This window comes from Oncorhynchus kisutch, linkage group LG10 (genome assembly GCF_002021735.2).
Source record: "Oncorhynchus kisutch isolate 150728-3 linkage group LG10, Okis_V2, whole genome shotgun sequence".
NCBI classification, from domain to species: Eukaryota; Metazoa; Chordata; class Actinopteri; order Salmoniformes; family Salmonidae; genus Oncorhynchus; species Oncorhynchus kisutch.
Genome location: NC_034183.2, coordinates 4,616,458 through 4,641,106, shown reverse-complemented (window position 1 = coordinate 4,641,106; position 24,649 = coordinate 4,616,458). Strand labels below are relative to the sequence as shown.

At 48.2% G+C, this 24,649-nt stretch overlaps 1 protein-coding gene across 4 annotated transcripts in view; it reads left to right on the top strand.

Annotated features, from left to right (window-relative positions):
- The window catches only part of cracr2b (calcium release activated channel regulator 2B), a 74,011-nt gene that overhangs the window by 23,211 nt on the left and 26,151 nt on the right, over window positions 1-24,649 (top strand). For 3 of the 4 annotated variants that reach the window (XM_031832912.1, XM_031832913.1, XM_031832911.1), the window contains exons 9-17: window positions 4,023-4,210; window positions 4,659-4,730; window positions 5,708-5,762; window positions 10,014-10,093; window positions 10,289-10,418; window positions 10,631-10,763; window positions 16,803-16,884; window positions 20,796-20,910; window positions 21,748-21,855. In XM_031832912.1, the coding sequence (XP_031688772.1) occupies window positions 4,023-4,210; window positions 4,659-4,730; window positions 5,708-5,762; window positions 10,014-10,093; window positions 10,289-10,418; window positions 10,631-10,763; window positions 16,803-16,884; window positions 20,796-20,910; window positions 21,748-21,855 (963 nt within the window). Of the gene's footprint in view, window positions 1-4,022; window positions 4,211-4,658; window positions 4,731-5,707; window positions 5,763-10,013; window positions 10,094-10,288; window positions 10,419-10,630; window positions 10,764-16,802; window positions 16,885-20,795; window positions 20,911-21,747; window positions 21,856-24,649 lie in introns of those variants that run through there. The other variant, XR_004211138.1, reaches the window with a different exon arrangement.

Genomic DNA, 24,649 nt, shown 5'->3' with positions numbered 1-24,649 from the left:
GCTGAGGGGTGGTCTATGGTGATAGGTGGGATGGGCTGAGGGGGTGGTCTATGGTGATAGGTGGGATGGGCTGGGGGGGTGGGCTATGGTGATAGGTGGGATGGGCTGGGGGGTGGGCTATGGTGATAGGTGGGATGGGCTGAGGGGGTGGGCTATGGTGATAGGTGGGATGGGCCGAGGGGGTGGGCTATGGTGATAGGTGGGATGGGCCGAGGGGGTGGGCTATGGTGATAGGTGGGATGGGCCGGGGGGGTGGGCTATGGTGATAGGTGGGATGGGCCGGGGGGGTGGGCTATGGTGATAGGTGGGATGGGCTGGGGGGGTGGGCTATGGTGATAGGTGGGATGGGCTGGGGGGGTGGGCTATGGTGATAGGTGGGATGGGCTGGGGGGGTGGGCTATGGTGATAGGTGGGATGGGCTGAGGGGTGGTCTATGGTGATAGGTGGGATGGGCTGGGGGGGTGGGCTATGGTGATAGGTGGGATGGGCTGGGGGGGTGGGCTATGGTGATAGGTGGGATGGGCTGATGGGTGGTCTATGGTGATAGGTGGGATGGGCTGGGGGGGTGGGCTATGGTGATAGGTGGGATGGGCTGGGGGGGTGGGCTATGGTGATAGGTGGGATGGGCTGGGGGGGTGGGATTAAAGAGCTGAGGTCTATGGTGATAGGTGGGATGGGCTGGGGGGGGTGTCTATGGTGATAGGTGGGATGGGCTGGGGGGGTGGGCTATGGTGATAGGTGGGATGGGCTGAGGGGGTGGTCTATGGTGATAGGTGGGATGGGCTGAGGGGGTGGGCTATGGTGATAGGTGGGATGGGCTGGGGGGGTGGTCTATGGTGATAGGTGGGATGGGCTGAGGGGGTGGTCTATGGTGATAGGTGGGATGGGCTGAGGGGGTGGTCTATGGTGATAGGTGGGATGGGCCGAGGGGGTGGGCTATGGTGATAGGTGGGATGGGCTGAGGGGGTGGTCTATGGTGATAGGTGGGATGGGCTGGGGGGGTGGGCTATGGTGATAGGTGGGATGGGCTGGGGGGGTGGGCTATGGTGATAGGTGGGATGGGCTGGGGGGGTGGGCTATGGTGATAGGTGGGATGGGCTGAGGGGGTGGGCTATGGTGATAGGTGGGATGGGCTGAGGGGGTGGGATTAAAGAGCTGAGGTCTATGGTGATAGGTGGGATGGGCTGGGGGGTGGGCTATGGTGATAGGTGGGATGGGCTGAGGGGGTGGGCTATGGTGATAGGTGGGATGGGCTGAGGGGGTGGGATTAAAGAGCTGAGGTCTATGGTGATAGGTGGGATGGGCTGGGGGGTGGGCTATGGTGATAGGTGGGATGGGCTGAGGGGGTGGTCTATGGTGATAGGTGGGATGGGCCGAGGGGGTGGGATTAAAGAGCTGAGGTCTATGGTGATAGGTGGGATGGGCCGAGGCATAAAAAAGTTTGTTTGGTAATGTATTTGTGTTATATAGACAGGTGAAGTCTGAAGTTTACATTCATTTTAGCCAAATACATTTAAACTCAGATTTTCCCAATTCCTGACATTTAATCCTAGTAAAAATTCCCTTGTTTTAGGTCAGTTAGGATCATCACTTTATTTTAAGAATGTGAAATGTCAGAATAATTGTAGAGAGTGATTTATTTCAGCTTGTATTTCTTTCATCACATTCCCAGCGGGTCAGAAGTTTACATACACTAAAGTAGTATTTGGTAGCATTGCCTTTATATTGTTTAACTTGGGTCAAACATTTTGGGTAGCCTTCCACAAGGTTCCCACAATAAGTTGGGTGAATTTTGGCCCATTCCTCCTGACAGAGCTGGTGTAACTGAGTCAGGTTTGTAGGCCTCCTTGTTTGCACATGCTTTTTTGGTTCTGCACACACATTTTCTATAGGATTGAGGTCAGGGCTTTGTGATGGCCACTCCAATACCTTAACTTTGTTGTCCTTAACTTCTTGACGCTACCAGCCCTGTAGCATTACCGTCTGCAAGAAGAATATGTCAAATGGATAATTGTCGTCAGCAACGCTGAATAGCATAGCGCAACAGTCAAATAATATTACTAGAAAATATTCATATTCATGAAATCACAAGTGCAATATTGCAAAACACAGCTTAGCCTTTTGTCAATCCACCTGCCATCTCAGATTTTTGAAATGATGCTTTACAGCGAAAGCAAACCAAGCGTTTGTGTAAGTTTATCGATAGCCTAGCATAGCATTATGTACACTTAGCATCAGGAAGCTTGGTCACGAAAATCAGAAAAGCAATCAAATTAACCATTTACCTTTTGATCTTTGGATGTTTTCACTCACGAGACTCCCAGTTAGACAGCAAATGTTCCTTTTGTTCCATAAAGATTATTTTTATATCCAAAATACCGACGTTTGTTTGTCACATTATGTTCAGAAATCCACAGGAAAGAGCGGTCACGACAACGCAGATGGAAATTCCAAATAGTCTTCATAATGTCCACAGAAACATGTCAAACGTTTTTTATAATCATTGCTCAGGTCGTTTTAAAAATATATATTAGATAATATATCAACCGAGTGTGTAGCTTTTTCCATAACAGCGGGAGGAACAATGGCCGTTTTACTCAATTGCGCACCAACTCACTCTGAGAACCCTCCACTCACTCTCCAATGTGATCCTTCACGCTCATTTTTTTCAAAATAAAAGCCTGAAACTATGTCTAAAGACTGTTGACACCTTAGGGAAGCCACAGAAAAAGGAATCTGGTTGATATCCCTTTAAATGAAGGACAGGCACGCATAGGAACACAGAAATGTCAAAATAAGAGGCACTTCCTGATTGGATTATCCTCAGGCTTTCGCCTGCAATATCAGTTCTGTTATACTCACAGACAATATTTTTACAGTTTTGGAAACTTTAGAGTGTTTTCTATCCTAATCTGTCAATTATATGCATATTCTAGCATCTGGTCATGAGAAATTGGCTGTTTTACTTTGGGAACGTTATTCTTCCAAACATAAAAATAGTGCCCCCTAGCCTCAAGAGGCTGCCATTTTGCCACAACTTTGGAACTATGCTTGGGGTCATTGTCCATTTGGAAGACCCATTTGCAACCAAACTTCCTGACTGTCTTGATGTTTCTTCAATATATTGACATCATTTTCCTTTCTCACGAAGCCATCTATTTTGTGACGTGTACCAGTCCCTCCTGCAGCAAAGCACCCCCACAACATGTTGCTACCACCCCCGTGCTTCACGGATGGTCAGGTTCTGTCGATATTGGACTCTTTTTACTGTGGATATAGATACTTTTGTACCTGTTTCCTCCAGCATCTTCACAAGATCCTTTGCTGTTGTTCTGGGATTGATTTGCACTTTTCGCACCAAAGTACGTTCATCTCTAGGAGACAGAACAAGTCTCCTTCCTGAGCGGTATGACGGCTGCGTGGTCCCATGGTGTTTATACTTGCGTGCTATTGTTTGTACAGATGAATGTGGTACCTTCAGGTGTTTGGAAATTGCTCCCAAGATGAACCAGACTTGTGGAGGTCTACATTTTTTCTTCTGAGGTCTTGGCTGATTTCTTTTGATTTTCCCATGATGTCAAGCAAAGAGGCACTGAATTTGAAGGTAGGCCTTGAAATACATCCACAGGTACACCTCTAATTGACTCAAATGTCAATTAGCTTATCAGAAGCTTCGAAAGCCATGACATAGTTTTCTGGAATTTTCCAAGATGTTTAAAGGCACAGTCAACTTTGTGTATGTAAACTTCTGACCCACTGGAAATGTGATACAGTGAATTGTAAGTGAAATAATCTGTCTGTAAACAATTGTTGGAAAAATGACTTGTGTCATGCACAAAGTAGATGTCCTAACCTAAAACTATAGTTTGTTAACAAGACATTTGTGGAGTGGTTGAAAAACGAGTTTTAATGACTATGTAATATGTATGTATGTAAACTTCTGACTTCAACTGTATGTTGATATGAGTAAGCGATCCATTCAGTCATCCTGTTTCAGCTTCATCTTCTCCCCCCCCCCCCAGCTGGAGGCTCGTATCCAGGCGCTGGGCTATGAGCAGGCAGACATCAGGGTGCAGAATCAGAAGCTCCACAGTCTGAACATACAGCTCCAGGAGCAGCTAGAGACCAGCCGGGAGGAGCTACAGAAAGCCCTGAAACAGTTACAGGTCCTTCAGTCAAACACTGCCCAGGAGGAGAGGAGCAGAGAGAGGTAGGGAGGAGGGAGGGAGGGGTGAGGGAGCAGAGAGGGGAGGGAGGGACGGGGCAGAGAGGGGAGGGAGGGACGGGGGAGAGAGGTCGGAGAGGGGGGAGATGAGAAGGGAGGGAGGAGAGGGGGGAAGCAGAGAGGGGAGGGAGGAGAGAGAGGTCAGAGAGGAGGGGAGGAGAGAGACGTCAGAGAGGGGGAGATGAGAAGGGAGGGAGGAGAGGGGGGAGCAGAGAGGGGAGGGAGGAGAGGGGGGGGGCAGAGAGGGAAGGGAGGGAGAGAGGTCGGAGAGGGGATGGCTAACTCCTACGTGCTTTGCCATATTCTCTGAAAATTTTTATATTTGTGTTGTTGACACAGTACGCTTGAAAATATATTTTTTGTCTGTGTACGTGATCGTTGTGGAAATTGAACCCACAACCTTTGCATTGAGTCACAGTGTGTTTCTCTCTAGGACTGTGCTCAAGGTCTCCAAGAACATGCAGAAAGAAAAAGACAGTCTGCAGAGGCAGTTGGAGTTACTGAGGTCTGTCTGCCTGCCTATCGTCTGTCTGTCTGTCTGTCTGCCTATCGTCTGTCTGTCTGTCTGCCTGCCTATCGTCTGTCTGTCTGTCTGTCTGCCTATCGTCTGTCTGTCTGTCTGTCTGCCTATCGTCTGTCTGTCGGCCTGCCTATCGTCTGTCTGTCGGCCTGCCTATCGTCTGTCTGTCGGCCTGCCTATCGTCTGTCTGTCTGCCTGCCTATCGTCTGTCTGTCGGCCTGCCTATCGTCTGCCTGCCTGCCTGCCGTCTGCCTGCCTGCCTATCGTCGGTCTGCCTGCCTGTCATCTGTCTGCTTGCCTGTCATCTGTCTGCCTGCCTGTCGTCTGTCTGCCTGCCTGTCGTCTGTCTGCCTGCCTGTCGTCTGTCTGCCTGCCTGCCTGCCTGCCTATCGTCTGCCTGCCTGCCTATCGTCTGACTGCCTGCCTATCGTCTCTGTCTGCCTGCCTGTCGTCTGTCTGCCTGCCTGTCGTCTGTCTGCCTGCCTATCGTCTGTCTGTCTGTCGTCTGTCTGCCTGCCTGTCGTCTGCTTGCCTGCCTGCCTGTCGTCTGCTTGCCTGCCTGTCGTCTGTCTGCCTGCCTGCCTGTCGTTTGCCTGCCTGTCGTCTGTCTGCCTGCCTGCCTATCGTCTGCCTGCCAGCCTGCCTATCGTCTGCCTGCCTGCCTATCGTCTGTCTGTGTTTGCCTGCCTGCCTATCGTCTGCCTGCCAGCCTGCCTATCGTCTGCCTGCCTGCCTATCGTCTGTCTGTGTTTGCCTGCCTGCCTATCGTCTGCCTGCCAGCCTGCCTATCGTCTGCCTGCCTGCCTATCGTCTGTCTGTGGTCTGCCTGCATGTCTGCTTGCCTGTCTGTCTGTCTGCGTGTTACCAGATTGTTTATTGGAGAGCAAATAACATTTGTTGTTTATGAAGTGCTTACTGTACGCGTTACTATGTGTTTGTTTCTGATTTGTTTATCCTCTCAGGGATATGAACAAACGTCTGAGAGATGAGAAAGACACACATCAGTCCCAGAAGAGGGTCAGTGTTAGTCACCGACGCTCTCTCCTCGTCTCTCCTCTTCTCTCCTCGTCTCTCCTCGTCTCCCCTCGTCTCCACCAGTCTGTCCCACCATCACCACTCCCAAACTCCCACTGTCACTATACGGGGCTCCACCCCCTGGACACGCCCCTACTACCCCTACTGAACCACGCTAGTTCTCCCTGGACACACCCCTACTACCCCTACTGAACTACGCTAGTTCTCCCTGGACACACCCCCACTACCCCTACTGAACCACGCTAGTTCTCCCTGGACACACCCCTACTACCCCTACTGAACCACACTAGTTCTCCCTGGACACACCCCTACTGAACCATGCTAGTTCTTCCTGGACACGCCCCCACTACCACTACTGAACCATGCTAGTTCTCCCTGGACACACCCCTACTACCCCTACTGAACTACGCTAGTTCTCCCTGGACACCCCCCCACTACCCCTACTGAACCACGCTAGTTCTCCATGGACACACCCCTACTACCCCTACTGAACCACACTAGTTCTCCCTGGACACACCCCTACTGAACCATGCTAGTTCTTCCTGGACACGCCCCTACTACCACTACTGAACCATGCTAGTTCTTCCTGGACACGCCCCTACTACCCCTACTGAACCACACTAGTTCTCCCTGGACACACCCCTACTGAACCATGCTAGTTCTTCCTGGACACGCCCCCACTACCACTACTGAACCATGCTAGTTCTCCCTGGACACACCCCCACTACCCCTACTGAACCACGCTAGTTCTCCCTGGACACACCCCTACTGAACCATGTTAGTTCTCCCTGGACACACCCCTACTGAACCATGCTAGTTCTCCCTGGACACACCCCCACTACCCCTACTGAACTATGCTAGTTCTCCCTGGACACACCCCCACTACCCCTACTGAACCACGCTAGTTCTCCCTGGACACACCCCTACTGAACCATGCTAGTTCTCCCTGGACACACCCCTACTGAACCATGCTAGTTCTCCCTGGACACACCCCTACTACCCCCTACTGAACCATGCTAGTTCTCCCTGGACACACCCCCACTACCCCTACTGAACCACGCTAGTTCTCCCTGGACACACCCCTACTGAACCATGCTAGTTCTCCCTGGACACACCCCTTACTGAACCATGCTAGTTCTCCCTGGACACACCCCTACTACCCCCTACTGAACCATGTTAGTTCTCCCTGGACACACCCCTACTACCCCTACTGAACCATGCTAGTTCTCCCTGGACACACCCCCACTACCCCTACTGAACCATGCTAGTTCTCCCTGGACACACCCCTTACTGAACCATGCTAGTTCTCCCTGGACACACCCCTACTACCCCCTACTGAACCATGTTAGTTCTCCCTGGACACACCCCCACTACCCCTACTGAACCACGCTAGTTCTCCCTGGACACACCCCTACTGAACCATGCTAGTTCTCCCTGGACACACCCCTACTACCCCTACTGAACCATGCTAGTTCTCCCTGGACACACCCCTACTACCCCTACTGAACCATGTTAGTTCTCCCTGGACACACCCCTACTACCCCTACTGAACCATGTTAGTTCTCCCTGGACACACCCCTACTACCCCTACTGAACCATGTTAGTTCTCCCTGGACACACCCCTACTACCCCTACTGAACCATGTTAGTTCTCCCTGGACACACCCCTACTACCCCTACTGAACCATGTTAGTTCTCCCTGGACACACCCCTACTACCCCTACTGAACCATGTTAGTTCTCCCTGGACACACCCCTACTGAACCATGTTAGTTCTCCCTGGACACACCCCTACTGAACCATGCTAGTTCTCCCTGGACACACCCCTACTGAACCATGCTAGTTCTCCCTGGACACACCCCTACTGAACCATGCTAGTTCTCCCTGGACACACCCCTACTGAACCATGCTAGTTCTCCCTGGACACACCCCTCTACCCCTACTGAACCATGCTAGTTCTCCCTGGACACACCCCTACTGAACCATGCTAGTTCTCCCTGGACACACCCCTCTACCCCTACTGAACCATGCTAGTTCTCCCTGGACACACCCCTACTACCCCCTACTGAACCACGCTAGTTCTCCCTGGAAACACCCCTACTACCCCTACTGAACCACGCTAGTTCTCCCTGGACACACCCCTACTGAACCATGTTAGTTCTCCCTGGACACACCCCTACTGAACCATGTTAGTTCTCCCTGGACACACCCCTACTGAACCATGCTAGTTCTCCCTGGACACACCCCTACTGAACCATGCTAGTTCTCCCTGGACACACCCCTACTGAACCATGCTAGTTCTCCCTGGACACACCCCTACTACCCCCTACTGAACCATGCTAGTTCTCCCTGGACACACCCCTACTACCCCCTACTGAACCACGCTAGTTCTCCCTGGAAACACCCCTACTACCCCTACTGAACCATACCTATGGTTTGTAGATGGCATCTCTAGTACTGGGTAATATTTGTAACTGTGATGATATTTCAGAGTCACTGTTTTTTGGGGTATGTTTTGAGAGAGGCTGTGAGCAAAACAAGGCCTGGAGATCTTCCTTGGTCAGATCACATTACATGTTACATTGGAAAGGAAAAACTTCTGGGTCATAATGAATGTTAATGTTGTGTGGCGAAGGAACAGACTGGTACCTCCAAGTCTGTTTCAACACAAAGGGAATCGCTGTTTCTGAGGTAAACGGCATCGCTGTTTCTGAGGTAAACGGCATCGCTGTTTCTGAGGTAAACGGCATCGCTGTTTCTGAGGTAAACGGCATCGCTGTTTCTGAGGTAAACGGCATCGCTGTTTCTGAGGTAAACGGCATTTTATAGATTTTTGTTGTTGTTGAGTTTGAGTATTTTTTTTGAACAATGTTATTTTGAAGGTGAGAAATATGCATCCCATAATACTGTATCTTTAATGGTCTGTAGATTCCAAGGTAGCACTTTCATCATTCTGGATCAAACGTTTTTGTTATTTTTAATTTAATAAAAGGAACAAAGTATTGAAAACAAGTTCTTGCAATCCAGCATACAGTACAATATTGTAAAATAAACAACTGCACCAGGGACGGGAGGGGAGGGGAGGGGAGGGGAGGGGACGGGAGGGGAGTGGAGTGGAGGGGACGGGAGAGGAGAGGAGAGGAGGGGAGGGGACGGGAGGAACGGGAGAGGAGGGGAGGGGAGGGGAGTGGAGTGGAGTGGAGGGGAGTGGAGGGGACGGGAGGGGATGGGACGGGAGGAACGGGAGAGGAGGGGATGGGAGGGGAGGGGAGGGGACGGGAGAGGAGGGGACGGGAGAGGACGGGAGGGGACGGGAGAGGAGGGGACGGGAGGGGACGGGAGGGGACGGGAGAGGAGTGGACAGGAGGGGAGGCGGACGGGAGTGGACAGGAGGGGAGGCGGACGGGAGTGGACGGGAGAGGAGGGGACGGGAGTGGAGGGGACGGGAGGGGAGTGGAGGGGACGGGAGGGGAGAGGAGGGGAGGGGACGGGAGGGGAGTGGAGGGGACAGGAGGGGAGAGGAGGGGAGGGGACGGGAGAGGAGGGGAAGGGACGGGAGGGGAGTGGAGGGGACAGGAGGGGAGGGGACGGGAGGGGGACGGGAGTGGAGGGGAGGGGACGCGACGGGAGGGGAGTGGAGGGGAGGGGAGTGGAGGGGAGGGGAGTGGAGTGGAGGGGAGTGGAGGGGAGGGGAGGGGAGTGGAGGGGAGGGGACGCGACGGGAGGGGAGTGGAGGGGAGTGGAGTGGAGGGGAGGGGAGGGGAGTGGAGGGGAGGGGACAGGAGGGGAGGGGAGGGGACGGGAGGGGACGCGACGGGAGGGGAGTGGAGTGGAGGGGAGGGGAGGGGAGTGGAGGGGACGGGACGGGACATTTTCCTAGTGCAAAAGCAATGTGCAAAAAAAAAAGATCCTTAACCTCATTGTAATCTGTGATTTTCATTTGAAACATGCGATATTGACGAGCCGATTATTTAACTAGAGTTTAGTAAACTGAGTTGACGGTAATTGTTGCACTTTACACAATGCTTTTACGCAATTAAATTTTTTACTTGAGAACATAAAATGAAATATCTGTGTATTTACCTGTTGTCTATTTTGTAAACATGTTCATGTGTTGATATTTAATGTCTTTTTGACCAAACCAATGTTGTTAAATCACCATTTTGGTGCCCGAATAAACAACACCTATATCCATTTTTGTTTTTTCATTCTGGTTTCTCTGCCATCATGTTCAGCCTCCTAATGTCAGGAAGCCTCTGCGGAAGAAAGGCTCAGTGATAGGGAACTACATACTGCAAGACAAGCCAATCGAAAGGTTTGTTTCATCCATGATTCAGCCACTAAACCGTATGCTATGCTGCAGCGTTAGTCTATTTTTAATGACGTTTTGAGATGGAACTAACAGTCATAATAACTTAAGTTATTAAGTTATTATGACTGTTATAGTAACTATAGTAACTAATTGACCTATAAGGAAGTAACTAATGTTCTGTCCCGTTGATTTACTAAGACAGCTGAGCTCTTTCAGCCAATCAGAGCTGGAGCTGGCTTCAGATGGGATACCATTTAACTCGTCCAAGAGAAGACGGGCATTCAGAGAACACAGCTGTGACGGTAATGGACGGACTGAAGCAATACAGGTACTGTGGACTCTTCAAGTGGAATCACCTTTCAGAGAGAGCGAGAGCGAGAGATATATGCAAATATAGGACATTTGCAGGACATTTGCATTCTGTAAAACCACGATGGAAGGTCTGGGACATACTTGCGTTACGACTGAGAATTTAGACAGACCAACTGAATAACGTCGCATACCCCCCCCCCCCTCCCCCATCTGCTCCTTCCTCTACAGGCCAGACTGACCAGCACCCACCCCCAGAGGGTATTCAAGGTGGTGTTTTTGGGGAACTCGGGAGTGGGCAAAAGCTCCTTCATCCACCACTACTGCAATGGACACTTCCCCAACACACTGGGTGCTACTGTGGGTAAGAGAGTTAGACCCAATAACACACTGGGTACTACTGTGGGTAAGAGAGTTAGACCCAATAACAGACTGGGTACTACTGTGGGTAAGAGAGTTAGACCCAATAACAGACTGGGTACTACTGTGGGTAAGAGAGTTAGACCCAATAACAGACTGGGTACTACTGTGGGTAAGAGAGTTAGACCCAATAACAGACTGGGTACTACTGTGGGTAAGAGAGTTAGACCCAATAACAGGCTGGGTACTACTGTGGATAAGAGAGTTAGACCCAATAACACACTGGGTACTGCTGTGGGTAAGAAAGTGGTCATGTCCAAAATCTGTCTCGCTTACTACATACTATTTATAGCATACTCTTTAGTAATGATGTATGCAGTAAGCAACAAATATCAACATACTAGACTCACTAATATTGAGAGTGTGTTGTTGCCACCATTCCTTCATTTCGGTACAGCACGTTCCCCTCAGCCGATTATCAGCTGTTGTCGAGACGATTCGCTTCCTCAATATCATGCAGAGAAATGTACGAGATGAAAAGCTGGAATGATTACGACATCCGGGAATTTAAAGCATAAAACAATTTAGAGGTAGTGGACTACATGGGGAATAGGGGAGGGATTGGACTACCTGGGGAATAGGGGATGGATTGGACTACATGGGGAATAGGGGAGGGAGTGGACTACATGGGGAATAGGGGAGGGAGTGGACTACCTGGGGAATAGGGGAGGGATTGGACTACCTGGGGAATTGGGGAGGGATTGGACTACATGGGGAATAGGGGATGGAGTGGACTACATGGGGAATAGTGGAGGGAGTGGACTACATGGGGAATAGTGGAGGGAGTGGACTACATGGGGAATAGGGGATGGAGTGGACTACATTTGGAATAGGGGATGGAGTGGACTACATGGGGAATAGGGGATGGAGTGGACTACATGGGGAATAGGGGAGGGAGTGGACTACCTGGGGAATAGGGGAGGGAATGGACTACATGGGGAATAGGGGATGGAGTGGACTACATGGGGAATAGGGGATGGAGTGGACTACATGGGGAGGGAGTGGACTACAATTGGAATAGGGGAGGTAGTGGACTACATGGGGAGGTAGTGGAGGGAGTGGACTACAATTGGAATAGGGGAGGGAGTGGACTACATAGGGAATAGGGGAGGGAGTGGACTACATGGGGAATAGGGGATGGAGTGGACTACATGGGGAATAGTGGAGGGAGTGGACTACATGGGGAATAGGGGATGGAGTGGACTACATGGGAAATAGGGGAGGGAGTGGACTACATGGGGAATTGGGGAGGGAGTGGACTACGTGGGGAATAGGGGAGGGAGTGGACTACATGGGGAATAGGGGATGGAGTGGACTACATGGGGAATAGGGGAGGGAGTGGACTACATGGGGAATAGGGGATGGAGTGGACTACATGGGGAATAGGGGATGGAGTGGACTACATGGGGAATGGTGGAGGGAGTGGACTACATGGGGAATAGTGGAGGGAGTGGACTACATGGGGAATAGGGGATGGAGTGGACTACATGGGGAATAGGGGAGGGAGTGGACTACATGGGGAATAGGGGATGGAGTGGACTACGTGGGGAATAGGGGAGGGAGTGGACTACATGGGGAATAGGGGATGGAGTGGACTACATGGGGAATTGGGGAGGGAGTGGACTACATGGGGAATAGGGGAGGGAATGGACTACATGGGGAGTAGGGGAGGGAGTGGACTACATGGGGAATAGGGGATGGAGTGGACTACATGGGGAATAGGGGATGGAGTGGACTACATGGGGAATAGGGGATGGAGTGGACTACATGGGGAATAGTGGAGGGAGTGGACTACATGGGGAATAGTGGAGGGAGTGGACTACATGGGGAATAGGGGAGGGAGTGGACTACGTGGGGAATAGTGGAGGGAGTGGACTACGTGGGGAATAGTGGAGGGAGTGGACTACATGGGGAATAGGGGATGGAGTGGACTACGTGGGGAATAGGGGAGGGAGTGGACTAGATGGGGAATAGGGGAGGCAGTGGACTACATGGGGAATAGGGGATGGAGTGGACTACATGGGGAATTGGGGAGGGATTGGACTACCTGGGGAATAGGGGATGGAGTGGACTACATGGGGAATAGGGGATGGAGTGGACTACATGGGGAATAGGGGATGGAGTGGACTACATGGGGAATTGGGGATGGAGTGGACTACATGGGGAATAGGGGATGGAGTGGACTACGTGGGGAATAGGGGATGGAGTGGACTACATGGGGAATAGGGGATGGAGTGGACTACATGGGGAATAGTGGAGGGAGTGGACTACATGGGGAATAGTGGAGGGAGTGGACTACATGGGGAATAGTGGAGGGAGTGGACTACATGGGGAATAGGGGATGGAGTGGACTACATGGGGAATAGGGGAGGGAATGGACTACATGGGGAATAGGGGAGGGAGTGGACTACATGGGGAATAGGGGATGGAGTGGACTACATGGGGAATAGGGGATGGAGTGGACTACATGGGGAATAGTGGAGGGAGTGGACTACATGGGGAATAGTGGAGGGAGTGGACTACGTGGGGAATAGGGGATGGAGTGGACTACGTGGGGAATAGGGGAGGGAGTGGATTACGTGGGGAATAGGGGAGGGAGTGGGACTACATGGGGAATAGGGGATGGAGTGGACTACATGGGGAATTGGGGAGGGATTGGACTACCTGGGGAATAGGGGAGGGAGTGGACTACATGGGGAATAGGGGATGGAGTGGACTACATGGGGAATAGGGGATGGAGTGGACTACATGGGGAGTAGGGGATGGAGTGGACTACATGGGGAATTGGGGATGGAGTGGACTACATGGGGAATAGGGGATGGAGTGGACTACATGGGGAATAGGGGATGGAGTGGACTACATGGGGAATAGGGGAGGGAGTGGACTACATGGGGAGGTAGTGGACTACATGGGGAATAGGGGATGGAGTGGACTACATGGGGAATAGGGGAGGGAGTGGACTACATTGGGAATAGGGGAGGTAGTTGACTACATGGGGAATAGGGGAGGTAGTGGACTACATGGGGAATAGGGAAGGTAGTGGACTACATGGGGAATAGGGAAGGGAGTGGACTACATGGGGAATAGGGGAGGTAGTGGACTACATGGGGAATAGAGGAGGGAGTGGACTACATGGGGAATAGGGGAGGGAATGGACTACATGGGGAATAGGGGAGGGAGTGGACTACATGGGGAATAGGGGATGGAGTGGACTACATGGGGAATAGGGGATGGAGTGCACTACATGGGGAATAGGGGATGGAGTGGACTACATGGGGAATTGGGGATGGAGTGGACTACATGGGGAATAGGGGATGGAGTGGACTACATGGGGAATAGGGGATGGAGTGGACTACATGGGGAATAGGGGATGGAGTGGACTACATGGGGAATAGGGGAGGTAGTGGACTACATTGGGAATAGGGGGGGGTAGTGGACTACATGTGGAATAGTGGAGGGAGTGGACTACATGGGAAGGTAGTGGACTACATGGGAAATAGTGGAGGTAGTGGATTACATGGGGAGGTAGTGGACTACATGGGGAGGTAGTGGACCACATGGGGAATAGGGGAGGTAGTGGAATACATGGGGAGGTAGTGGACTACATGGGGAATAGGGGAGGGGATGGACTACATGGGGAATAGGGGAGGGAGTGGACTACCTGGGGAATAGTGGAGAAAGTCGACTACCTGGGGAATAGGGGAGGGAGTGGACTACATGGGAAGGTAGTGGACTACATGGGGAATAGGGGAGGTAGTGGACTACATGTGGAATAGTGGAGGGAGTGGACTACATGGGGAATCGTGGAGGGAGTGGACTACATGGGAAGGTAGTGGACTACATGGGGAATAGTGGAGGTAGTGGATTACATGAGGAGGTAGTGGAGGGTTTGGACTACATAGGGAGGTAGTGGAATACATGGAGAATAGGGGAGGTAGTGGACTACATGGGGAGGTACTGGATTACATGGGGTGGTACTGGATTACAGGTGGAATAGGGGAGGAGGGGACTACATAGGGAGGTAGTGGACTACATGGAGAATAGGGGAGGGAGTGGACTACATGGGGAGGGAGTGGACTACCTGGGGAGGTAGTGGACTACATGGGGAGGTATTGGATTACATGGGGAGGTAGTGGACTACATGGGGAGGTAATGGACTACATGGGGAGGTAGTGGACTACATGGGGAGATAGTGGACCACATGGGGAATAGGGGAGGTAGTGGAATACATGGGGAGGTAGTGGACTACATGGGGAATAGGGGAGGTAGTGGATTACATGGGGAGGTAGTGGACTACATGGGGAATAGGGGAGGTAGTGGATTACATGGGGAGGTAGTGGACTACATGGGGAATAGGGGAGGTAGTGGATTACATGGGGAGGTAGTGGACTACATGGGGAATAGGGGAGGTAGTGGACTACATGGGGAGGTAGTGGACTACATGGGGAGGTAGTGGACTACATGGGGAGGTAGTGGATTACATGGGGAGGTAGTGGACTACATGGGGAGGTAGTGGACTACATGGGGAGGGAATGAATTACATGGGGAATAGGGGAGGTAATGGATTACATGGTGAGGTAGTGGATTACATGGGGAGGTAGTGGACTACATAGGGAGGTAGTGGACTATATGGGGAATAGGGGATGGAGTGGACTACATGGGGAGGTAGTGGACTATATGGGGAATGGGGGATGGAGTGGACTACATGGGGAATAGGGGAGGTAGTGGACTACATGGGGAATAGGTGAGGGAGTGGACTACATGGGGAATATGGGAGGTAGTGGACTACATGGGGAATAGGGGAGGGAGTGGACTACATGGAGAATAGGGGATACTTATTTTCCACCATAATTTCCAAATAAATTCATGAAAAATCCTACATGTGATTTTCTGGACATTTCTGCCTCATTTTATCTGTCATAGTTGAAGGGTCCCTATGATGAATATTACAGGCCTCGCTATATATAGTGGTCTGTGTGTATATAGTGGTTTGTGTGTGTATAATGTTATGTGTGTATATAGTGGTCTGTGTGTATATAGTGGTCTGTGTGTGTATATAGTGGTTTGTGTGTATATAGTGGTCTGTGTGTAAATAGTGGTCTCTGTTTATAGTGGTCTGTGTGTATATAGTGGTCTGTGTGTATAATGGTCTGTGTGTATATAGTGGTCTGTGTGTATATAATGGTCTGTGTGTATATAATGGTCTGTGTGTATATAATGGTCTGTGTGTATCTAGTGGTCTGTGTGTATCTAGTGGTCTGTGTGTATAATGGTCTGTGTGTATATAGTGGTCTGTTTGTATATAATGGTCTGTGTGTATATAGTGGTCTGTGTGTATAATGGTCTGTGTGTATAATGGTCTGTGTGTATAATGGTCTGTGTGTATAATGGTCTGTGTGTATAATGGTCTGTGTGTATATAGTGGTCTGTGTGTATATAATGGTCTGTGTGTATAATGGTCTGTGTGTATATAGTGGTCTGTGTGTATCTAGTGGTCTGTGTGTATAATGGTCTGTGTGTATAATGGTCTGTGTATATAGTGGTCTGTGTGTATATAGTGGTCTGTGTGTATAATGGTCTGTGTGTATAATGGTCTGTGTGTATAATGGTCTGTGTGTATATAGTGGTCTGTGTGTATATAGTGGTCTGTGTGTATATAGTGGTCTGTGTGTATAATGGTCTGTGTGTATAATGGTCTGTGTGTATAATGGTCTGTGTGTATAATGGTCTGTGTGTATAATGGTCTGTGTGTATATAGTGGTCTGTGTGTATATAGTGGTCTGTGTGTATCTAGTGGTCTGTGTGTATCTAGTGGTCTGTGTGTATCTAGTGGTCTGTGTGTATATAATGGTCTGTGTGTATAATGGTCTGTGTGTATAGTGGTCTGTGTGTATAATGGTCTGTGTGTATAGTGGTCTGTGTGTATAATGGTCTGTGTGTATATAGTGGTCTGTGTGTATAATGGTCTGTGTGTTAACTGCAGGTGTCGATTTCCAGATGCGTGCTGTGACACTGGGCTCCACCACCATCGCTCTTCAGCTCTGGGATACTGCAGGACAGGAGAGGTTTGTGTGTGTGTGTGTCAGTGGAGGCTCCTCTGAGGAGGAAGGGGAGGACAATCTTCCTCAGTGAATTTCAGAAAAATAAATTATGTGAAACAAAAAGTTAACTTATTTAGATACAACTATAGTAAATATATTCACCAAATAATTCATTAAAACCCTGTTTTTTCAAACAAGGTCTACAGTAGCCTCAACAGCACTCTGTAGGGTAGCACCATGGTGTAGCCGGAGGACAGCTAGCTTCCGTCCTCCTCTGGGTACATTGACTTCAATACAAAACCTAGGAGGCTCATGGTTCTCACCCCGTTCCATAGACTTACACTGTAATTATGACAACTTCCTGGAGGATGTCCTCCAACCTATCAGAGATCTTGCAGCCTGAGCTGACATGTTGTCCACCCAATCAAAGGATCAGATAATGAATCTAGTACTGAAAGCATAAGCTACAGCTAGCTAGCACTGCAGTGCATAACATGTGGTGAGTAGTTGACGCAACGAGAGAGAGAGAGACAATAGTTGAACAGTTTTGAACGAATTAATTTATTCAAAAAATAAAAGAGAACGAGAGAGAGAGCTATATTTCGCTGTGTATATCTTTTTCACTTTTACTTACTTAGCTAGCGAATGCAGCTAGCTAGTTTAGCCTACTCAAACACCTGGCTAAAACAGAGAGGGATACTATGTTAGCTAGCGGGCTATGGCTATCCAACAAAGAGGGATGCTATGTTAGCTAATTGGCTATGGCTATCAAACAGAGAGGGATGCTATGTTAGCTAGCGGGCTAAGGCTATCAAACAGAGAGGGATGCTATGTTAGCTAGCGGGCTAAGGCTATCAAACAGAGAGGGATGCTATGTTAGCTAGCGGGCTAAGGCTATCAAACAGAGAGGGATGCTATGTCGAGTCGCAATTTAACGGCTTAGACACGAGACGTATGTGGCAGGGTCTACAGGAAATCACGGACTACAAAAACAGCCACGTCACTGATACCGACGTCACGCTTCCAGACAAACTAAACACCTTCTTTGCCCACTTTGAGGATAGTACAGTGCCACCGTCGCGGCCCGCTAACAAGGACTGCCCCCCCCCCCTTCTCCGTGGCTGACGTGAGTAAAACATTTAAACATGTTAACTCTCGCATGTCTGCCGGCCCAGACGGCATCCCTAGCTGCATTCCTCAGAGCATTTTTTTATTTATTGTTTTTTTAACAATTATAACTTATAAATAATTATAATAATTCACCTCAATGCTACAAACTACCACATCTATTTATTTTACCTTTATTTTACTAGGCAAGTCAGTTAAGAACAAATTCTTATTTTCAATGACGGCCTAGGGACAGTGGGTTAACTGCCTGTTCAGGGGCAGAACGACAGATTTGTACCTTGTCAGCTCGGGGATTTGAACTTGCAACCTTTCGGTTACTAGTCCAACACTCTAACCACTAGGCTACCCTGCCGCGGCATGCGCAGACCAGCTGGCTGGTGTGTTTACGGACATATTCAATCAATCCCTATCCCAGTCTGTTGTCCCTTCAAGATGGCTACCATTGTTCCTGTACCCAAGAAGGCAAAGATAACTGAACTAAATGGTGTGTGTGCTCAGCCCCCTCCTGTACTCCCTGTTCACCTACAACTGCGTGGCCATGCACACCTCCAACTCAATCATCAAATTTGCAGATGACACAACAGTAGTGGGCTTGATTACCAACAACGATGCGACAGCCTACAGGGAGGAGGTGAGGGCCAGGAAAACAACCTCAGACTCAATGTCAACAAAACAAAGGAGATGATTGTGGACTTCAGGAAACAGCAGAGGGAGCAGCCCCCCATCCACATCGACGGGACAATTGTGGAGAAGTTGGAGAGTTTTAAGCTCCTGGGTGTACACATCACAGACAAACTGATATGGTCCACCCACACAGACAGCGTGGTGAAGAAGGCGCAACAGCGTGGCCTGGTATGGCAGCTGCACCACCCTCAACCGCAAGGCTCTCCAGAGGGTGGTGCGGTCTGCACAACGCATTCACCCGGGTCAAACTACCTTCCCTCCAGGACACCTACAGCAACCGATGTCACGGAAAGGCCAAATAGGACAACAACCACCCGAGCCACTGCCCTTTCACACCACTACCATCCAGAAGACGAGGTCAGTACAGGTGCATCAAAGCAGGGACCGAGAGATTGAAAAACAGCTTCTATCTCAAGGCCATCAGACTGCTAAAAAGCCATCACTAACTCAGAGAGGCGTATTTTCAGATTTAGATTTGTGTGTATCAGGTAGTTGTTGGGGAATCGTTAGATTACTTGTTAGATATTGCTGCACTGTCGGAACTAGAAGCACAAGCATTTCGCTACACTCGCATTAACATCTGCTAACCATGTGTTTGTGACCAATAAAATGTGATTTTATTTGTTAGCTAGCTGGCTCTGACTATCCTACACTGGAACTCTTCCAAGTCAAGGTAAGGTTTTGGTTTTATTAATTTATTGCCAGTGTAACTGCTAAACTGCTTACTGACTGTACTGCATGATTGTAGAGGGTTTACCAATGCGGTAGTTCTATTATCCATGGTGACGATGACGTAGGCTGTGTGTAGCGGTAATGATATGAAGGTTTTGACGCCTGGCCACAGACAGCATATGCGTTTGTGCATTGAAGTCCACAAGCGAAGGGGAAAAAGGTGAGAGGAGGGGAGCACGTAGATGCGAGAAGTAATTATATAATGATTAAAGGGATCATGCTGTTTATATGTGGCTGCTATGAAAATGAACTGTGTTTGCGTGTGATCAGGGGCTGTATTCATTCCGCCGATTCTGTTGAAAAACATTTCTCAAATGGAACAAAAATGGGGATAAACCTGAATTTGTCCAATAGAAACGCTCGTTTGCAACTGTTGGACTAATGATTACACCCTAGATCAGCTAGATGCAGGTAAGAGTGTCCAAGTTGGTATTGAATGTGTCACTTTGATTACTGTCACCTTGATTACTAATATGTCTGTCGGCCTGTGTGCACCTACGTTGTAAACTTTCATTCATATAATAGGTTGTAGCAACCTCATGATGGGTACAGGGAAAATGTTAGTATCATGTAGTAGCCTAAACCTATCACTGTTACATTGACCTGTGTGAATGGAATATGAATGAGAGTCATCCAATATGCTGTAATACAAATAATGCTTTTGAAATATACTAATCCTCCCTCATCTTAAATGGCACCAACCGCCACTGGTCTGTGTGTGTCTGTGTGTGTCTGTGTCTGTGTGTGTCTGTCTGTGTGTGTCTGTGTCTGTGTGTGTCTGTCGTGTGTGTGTGTGTCTGTGTGTGTCTGTGTGTCTGTGTGTTTGTGTCTGTGTGTCTGTCTGTGTGTGTCTGTGTGTGTATGTGTGTATCTGTGTGTGTGTGTGTTTGTGTGTCTGTCTGTGTGTGTTTGTGTGTCTGTGTGTGTCTGTGTGTGTGTGTGTCTGTGTGTTTGTGTCTGTGTCTGTCTGTGTGTGTATGTGTGTGTGTCTGTGTGTGTGTGTGTCTGTCTGTGTGTGTTTGTGTGTCTGTGTGTCTGTGTGTCTGTGTGTGTGTCTGTCTGTGTGTGTTTGTGTGTCTGTGTGTCTGTGTGTGTGTCTGTGTGTTTGTGTGTCTGTGTGTGTGTGTCTGTGTGTGTCTGTGTGTGTGTGTGTGTGTGTGTCTGTGTGTGTGTGTGTGTCTGTGTGTGTGTCTGTGTGTGTGTGTGTGTCTGTGTGTGTGTGTGTGTGTCTGTGTGTGTGTCTGTGTGTGTGTCTGTGTGTGTGTCTGTGTCTGTGTGTGTGTGTGTGTGTGTCTGTGTGTGTGTCTGTGTGTGTGTGTCTGTGTCTGTGTCTGTGTCTGTGTGTGTGTGTGTGTAGTCATTTTGTCCTGTTTCTTTTCTTCATGTCCAAGGTTCCGCAGCATCACCCAGCAGTACTATCGCAAGGCTGATGGAATCCTCACCATGTATGACATCACTGACTCCGCCTCCTTCTCCGCGGTCAGAGGGTGGATGGACCTTGTGCAGGTGAGTGAATGGACAGGTGAAGGGGCGAATAAATTATTGCAGTTTTTTGCATACAACCCCATCACGTGACAGGCTGTTGGGTAATATGAATTTGCATACAACCCATCATGTGACAGGCTGTTGGGAAATATGAATTTGCATACAACCCCATCATGTGACAGGCTGTTGGGTAAAATGAGTTTCATGTTAATTATATAATATGTCTATGATAGTAACATGTTAATTATATAATATGTCTATGATAGTAACATGTTAATTATATAATATGTCTATGATAGTAACATGTTAATTATATAATATGTCTATGATAGTTGTCACGCCCTGGTCTTAGTATTTTGTGTTTTCTTTATTTATTTGGTCAGGCCAGGGTGTGACTTGGGTTTATTTTGTGTTGTGTTTATGTATGGGGTTTTTCGTAGGTTTTGGGATTTTGGCTTAGTGGGGTGTTCTAGCAAAGTCTATGGTTGCCTGAGGCGGTTCTCAATCAGAGGCAGGTGATTCTCGTTGTCTCTGATTGGGAACCATATTTAGGCAGCCATATTCTTTGAGTGTTTTGTGGGTGATTGTTCCTGTCTCTGTGTTAGTTGTCACCAGATAGGCTGTATAGGTTTTCATGTTTATTGTCTCTGTGTGTGTTAGCACAAGATAGACTGTTTAGGTTTTCGCGTTACGTTTGTTGTTTTTGTATTGTATGTTTTTTCGTCTTCATTAAATATGTATCGAGAATACCACGCTGCATTTTGGTCCGACTCTCCTTCGACGGAAGAAAACCGTAACAATAGTAACATGTTCATTATTTAATATGTCTGGTAGTAACCTGCTCCTCTTCTGTACTAGGAAAGGATGTCTGAGGGGGCGGTCCTGATGCTGCTGGGAAACAAAATGGACTTATCAGAAGATCAGAAGAGGGAGGTTACCACCAGAGAGGGACAGCGATTGGCTGAGGTAAGATTATATTCTGATGACTGATGAGTCTTCAGGACTTCTAATGGCTGAGGTTGTTTTTACTACTATGTGCACCTAAACTCAGCGAAAAAAGAAACATCCCTTTTTCAGGACCCTGAGGAGAAAGAGGTCAAGAGGTCAGTCAGTAGCTCCATAAGCAAAGTCATCAACAACAGGGTCGGGGTCAAATGGAAAGCTCATCGTCAACTCAGTCCATTTGAAAAGTATCGGAATTACAGTTTACTTCCTTAGTTGAAATAGAACGAACCCCGAACCCTGGTCAGTGATAAACTCAGAAAAAAAATACCCCTTTTTCAGGACCCTGTCTTTCAAAGATAATTAGTAAAAATCAAAATAACTTCACAGATCTTCATTGTGAAGGGTTTAAAATACTGTTTCCCATGCTGCTTGTTCAATGAACCATAAACAATTAATGAACATGCACCTGTGGAACGGTCGTTAAGACACTAACAGCTTACAGACAGTAGGCAATTAAGGTCACAGTTATGAAAACTTAGGACACTAAAGAGGCCTTTCTACTGACTCTGAAAAACGCCAAAGGAAAGATGCCCAGGGTCCCTGCTAATCTGCGTGAATGTGCCTTAGGCATGCTGCAAGGAGGCATGAGGACTGCAGATGTGGCCAGGTCAATGAATTACAATGTCTGCACTGTGAGACGCCTAAGACAGCGCTACACGGAGACAGGACAGACAGCTGATCGTCCTCGCAGTGGCAGACCACGTGTAACAACACCTGCACAGGATCGGTACATCCTAACATCACACCTGCGGGATAGGTACAGGATGGCAACAACAACTGCCCAAGTTACACCAGGAACGCACAATCCTTCCATCAGTGCTCAGACTGTCTGCAATAGGCTGAGAGAGGCTGGACTGAGGGCTTGTAGGCCTGTTGTAAGGCAGGTCCTCACCAGACATCACCGGTAACAACTTTGCCTATGGACACAAACCCATCGTCGCTGGACCAGACAGGACTGGCAAAAAGTGCTCTTCACTGACGAGTCGCGGTTTTGTCGAACCAGGGGTGATGGTCGGATTCGTGTTTATCATTTACAAGGAATGAGCGTTACACTGAGGCCTGTACTCTGGAGCGGGATCGATTTGGAGGTGGAGGGTCCGTCATGGTCTGCGGCGCTGTGTCACAGCATCATCGGACTGAGCTTGTTGTCATTGCAGGCAATCTCAACGCTGTGCATTACAGGGAAGACATCCTCCTCCCTCATGTAGGCTCATCCTGACATGACCCTCCAGCATGACAATGCCACCAGCCATACTGCTTGTTTTGTGCGTGATTTCCCCCAAGACAGGAATGTCAGTGTTCTGTCATGGCCAGCGAAGAGCCCGAATCTCAATCCATTGAGCACGTCTGGGACCTGTTGGATCGAAGGGTGAGGGCTAGGGCCATTCCCCCCAGAAATGTCCGGGGAAACTTGCAGGTGCCTTGGTGGAAGAGTGGGGTAACATCTCACAGCAAGAATTGGCAAATCTGGTGCAGTCCATGAGGAGGAGATGCACTGCAGTACTTAATGCAGCTGGTGGCCACAACAAATACCGACTGGTACTTTTGATTTTGACACCCCCTTTGTTCAGGAACACATTATACCATTTATGTTAGTCACATGTCTGGAACTTGTTCAGTTTATGTCTCAGTTGTTGAATCTTATGTTCATACAAATATTTACACATGTTAAGTTTGCTGAAAATAAATGCAGTTGACAGTGAGACTTTTCTTTTTTTGCTGAGTTTATATTTAGGTTTACTACAAGTTTACTACAATGTAACTACTATGCACTTCTATATTTAGTTTAGTTTACTACGTGTACTACTATAACTACTGTGTATTTCTATATTTCGTTTACTACGTGTACTACTATAAATACTGTGTACTTCTATATTTCGTTTACTACGTGTACTACTATAAATACTGTGTACTTCTATATTTCGTTTACTACGTGTACTACTATAAATACTGTGTACTTCTATATTTCGTTTACTACGTGTACAACTATAACTACTGTGTACTTCTATATTTAGTTTACTACGTGTACTACTATAACTACTGTGTACTTCTATATTTAGTTTACTACGTGTACTACTATAACTACTGTGTACTTCTATATTTCGTTTACTACGTGTACTACTATAACTACTGTGTACTTCTATATTTAGTTTACTACGTGTACTACTATAACTACTGTGTACTTCTATATTTAGTTTACTACGTGTACTACTATAACTACTGTGTACTTCTATATTCAGTTTAGTTTACTACGTGTACTACTATAACTACTGTGTACTTCTATATTTAGTTTACTACGTGTACTACTATAACTACTGTGTACTTCTATATTCAGTTTAGTTTACTACGTGTACTACTATAACTACTGTGTACTTCTATATTTAGTTTACTACGTGTACTACTATAACTACTGTGTACTTCTATATTCAGTTTAGTTTACTACGTGTACTACTATAACTACTGTGTACTTCTATATTTAGTTTACTACGTGTACTACTATAACTACTGTGTACTTCTATATTCAGTTTAGTTTACTACATTTACTACTATAACTACTGTGTACTTCTATATTCAGTTTAGTTTACTACGTGTACTACTATGTACTTTTCGTTTAGTGTACTGTGTACTTTGTTTTGTTTAGTGTACTGTGTACTTTGTTTTGTTTAGTGTACTGTGTACTTTGTTTCGTTTAGTGTACTGTGTACTTTGTTTCGTTTAGTGTACTGTGTACGTTTAGTTTAGTGTACTGTGTAAC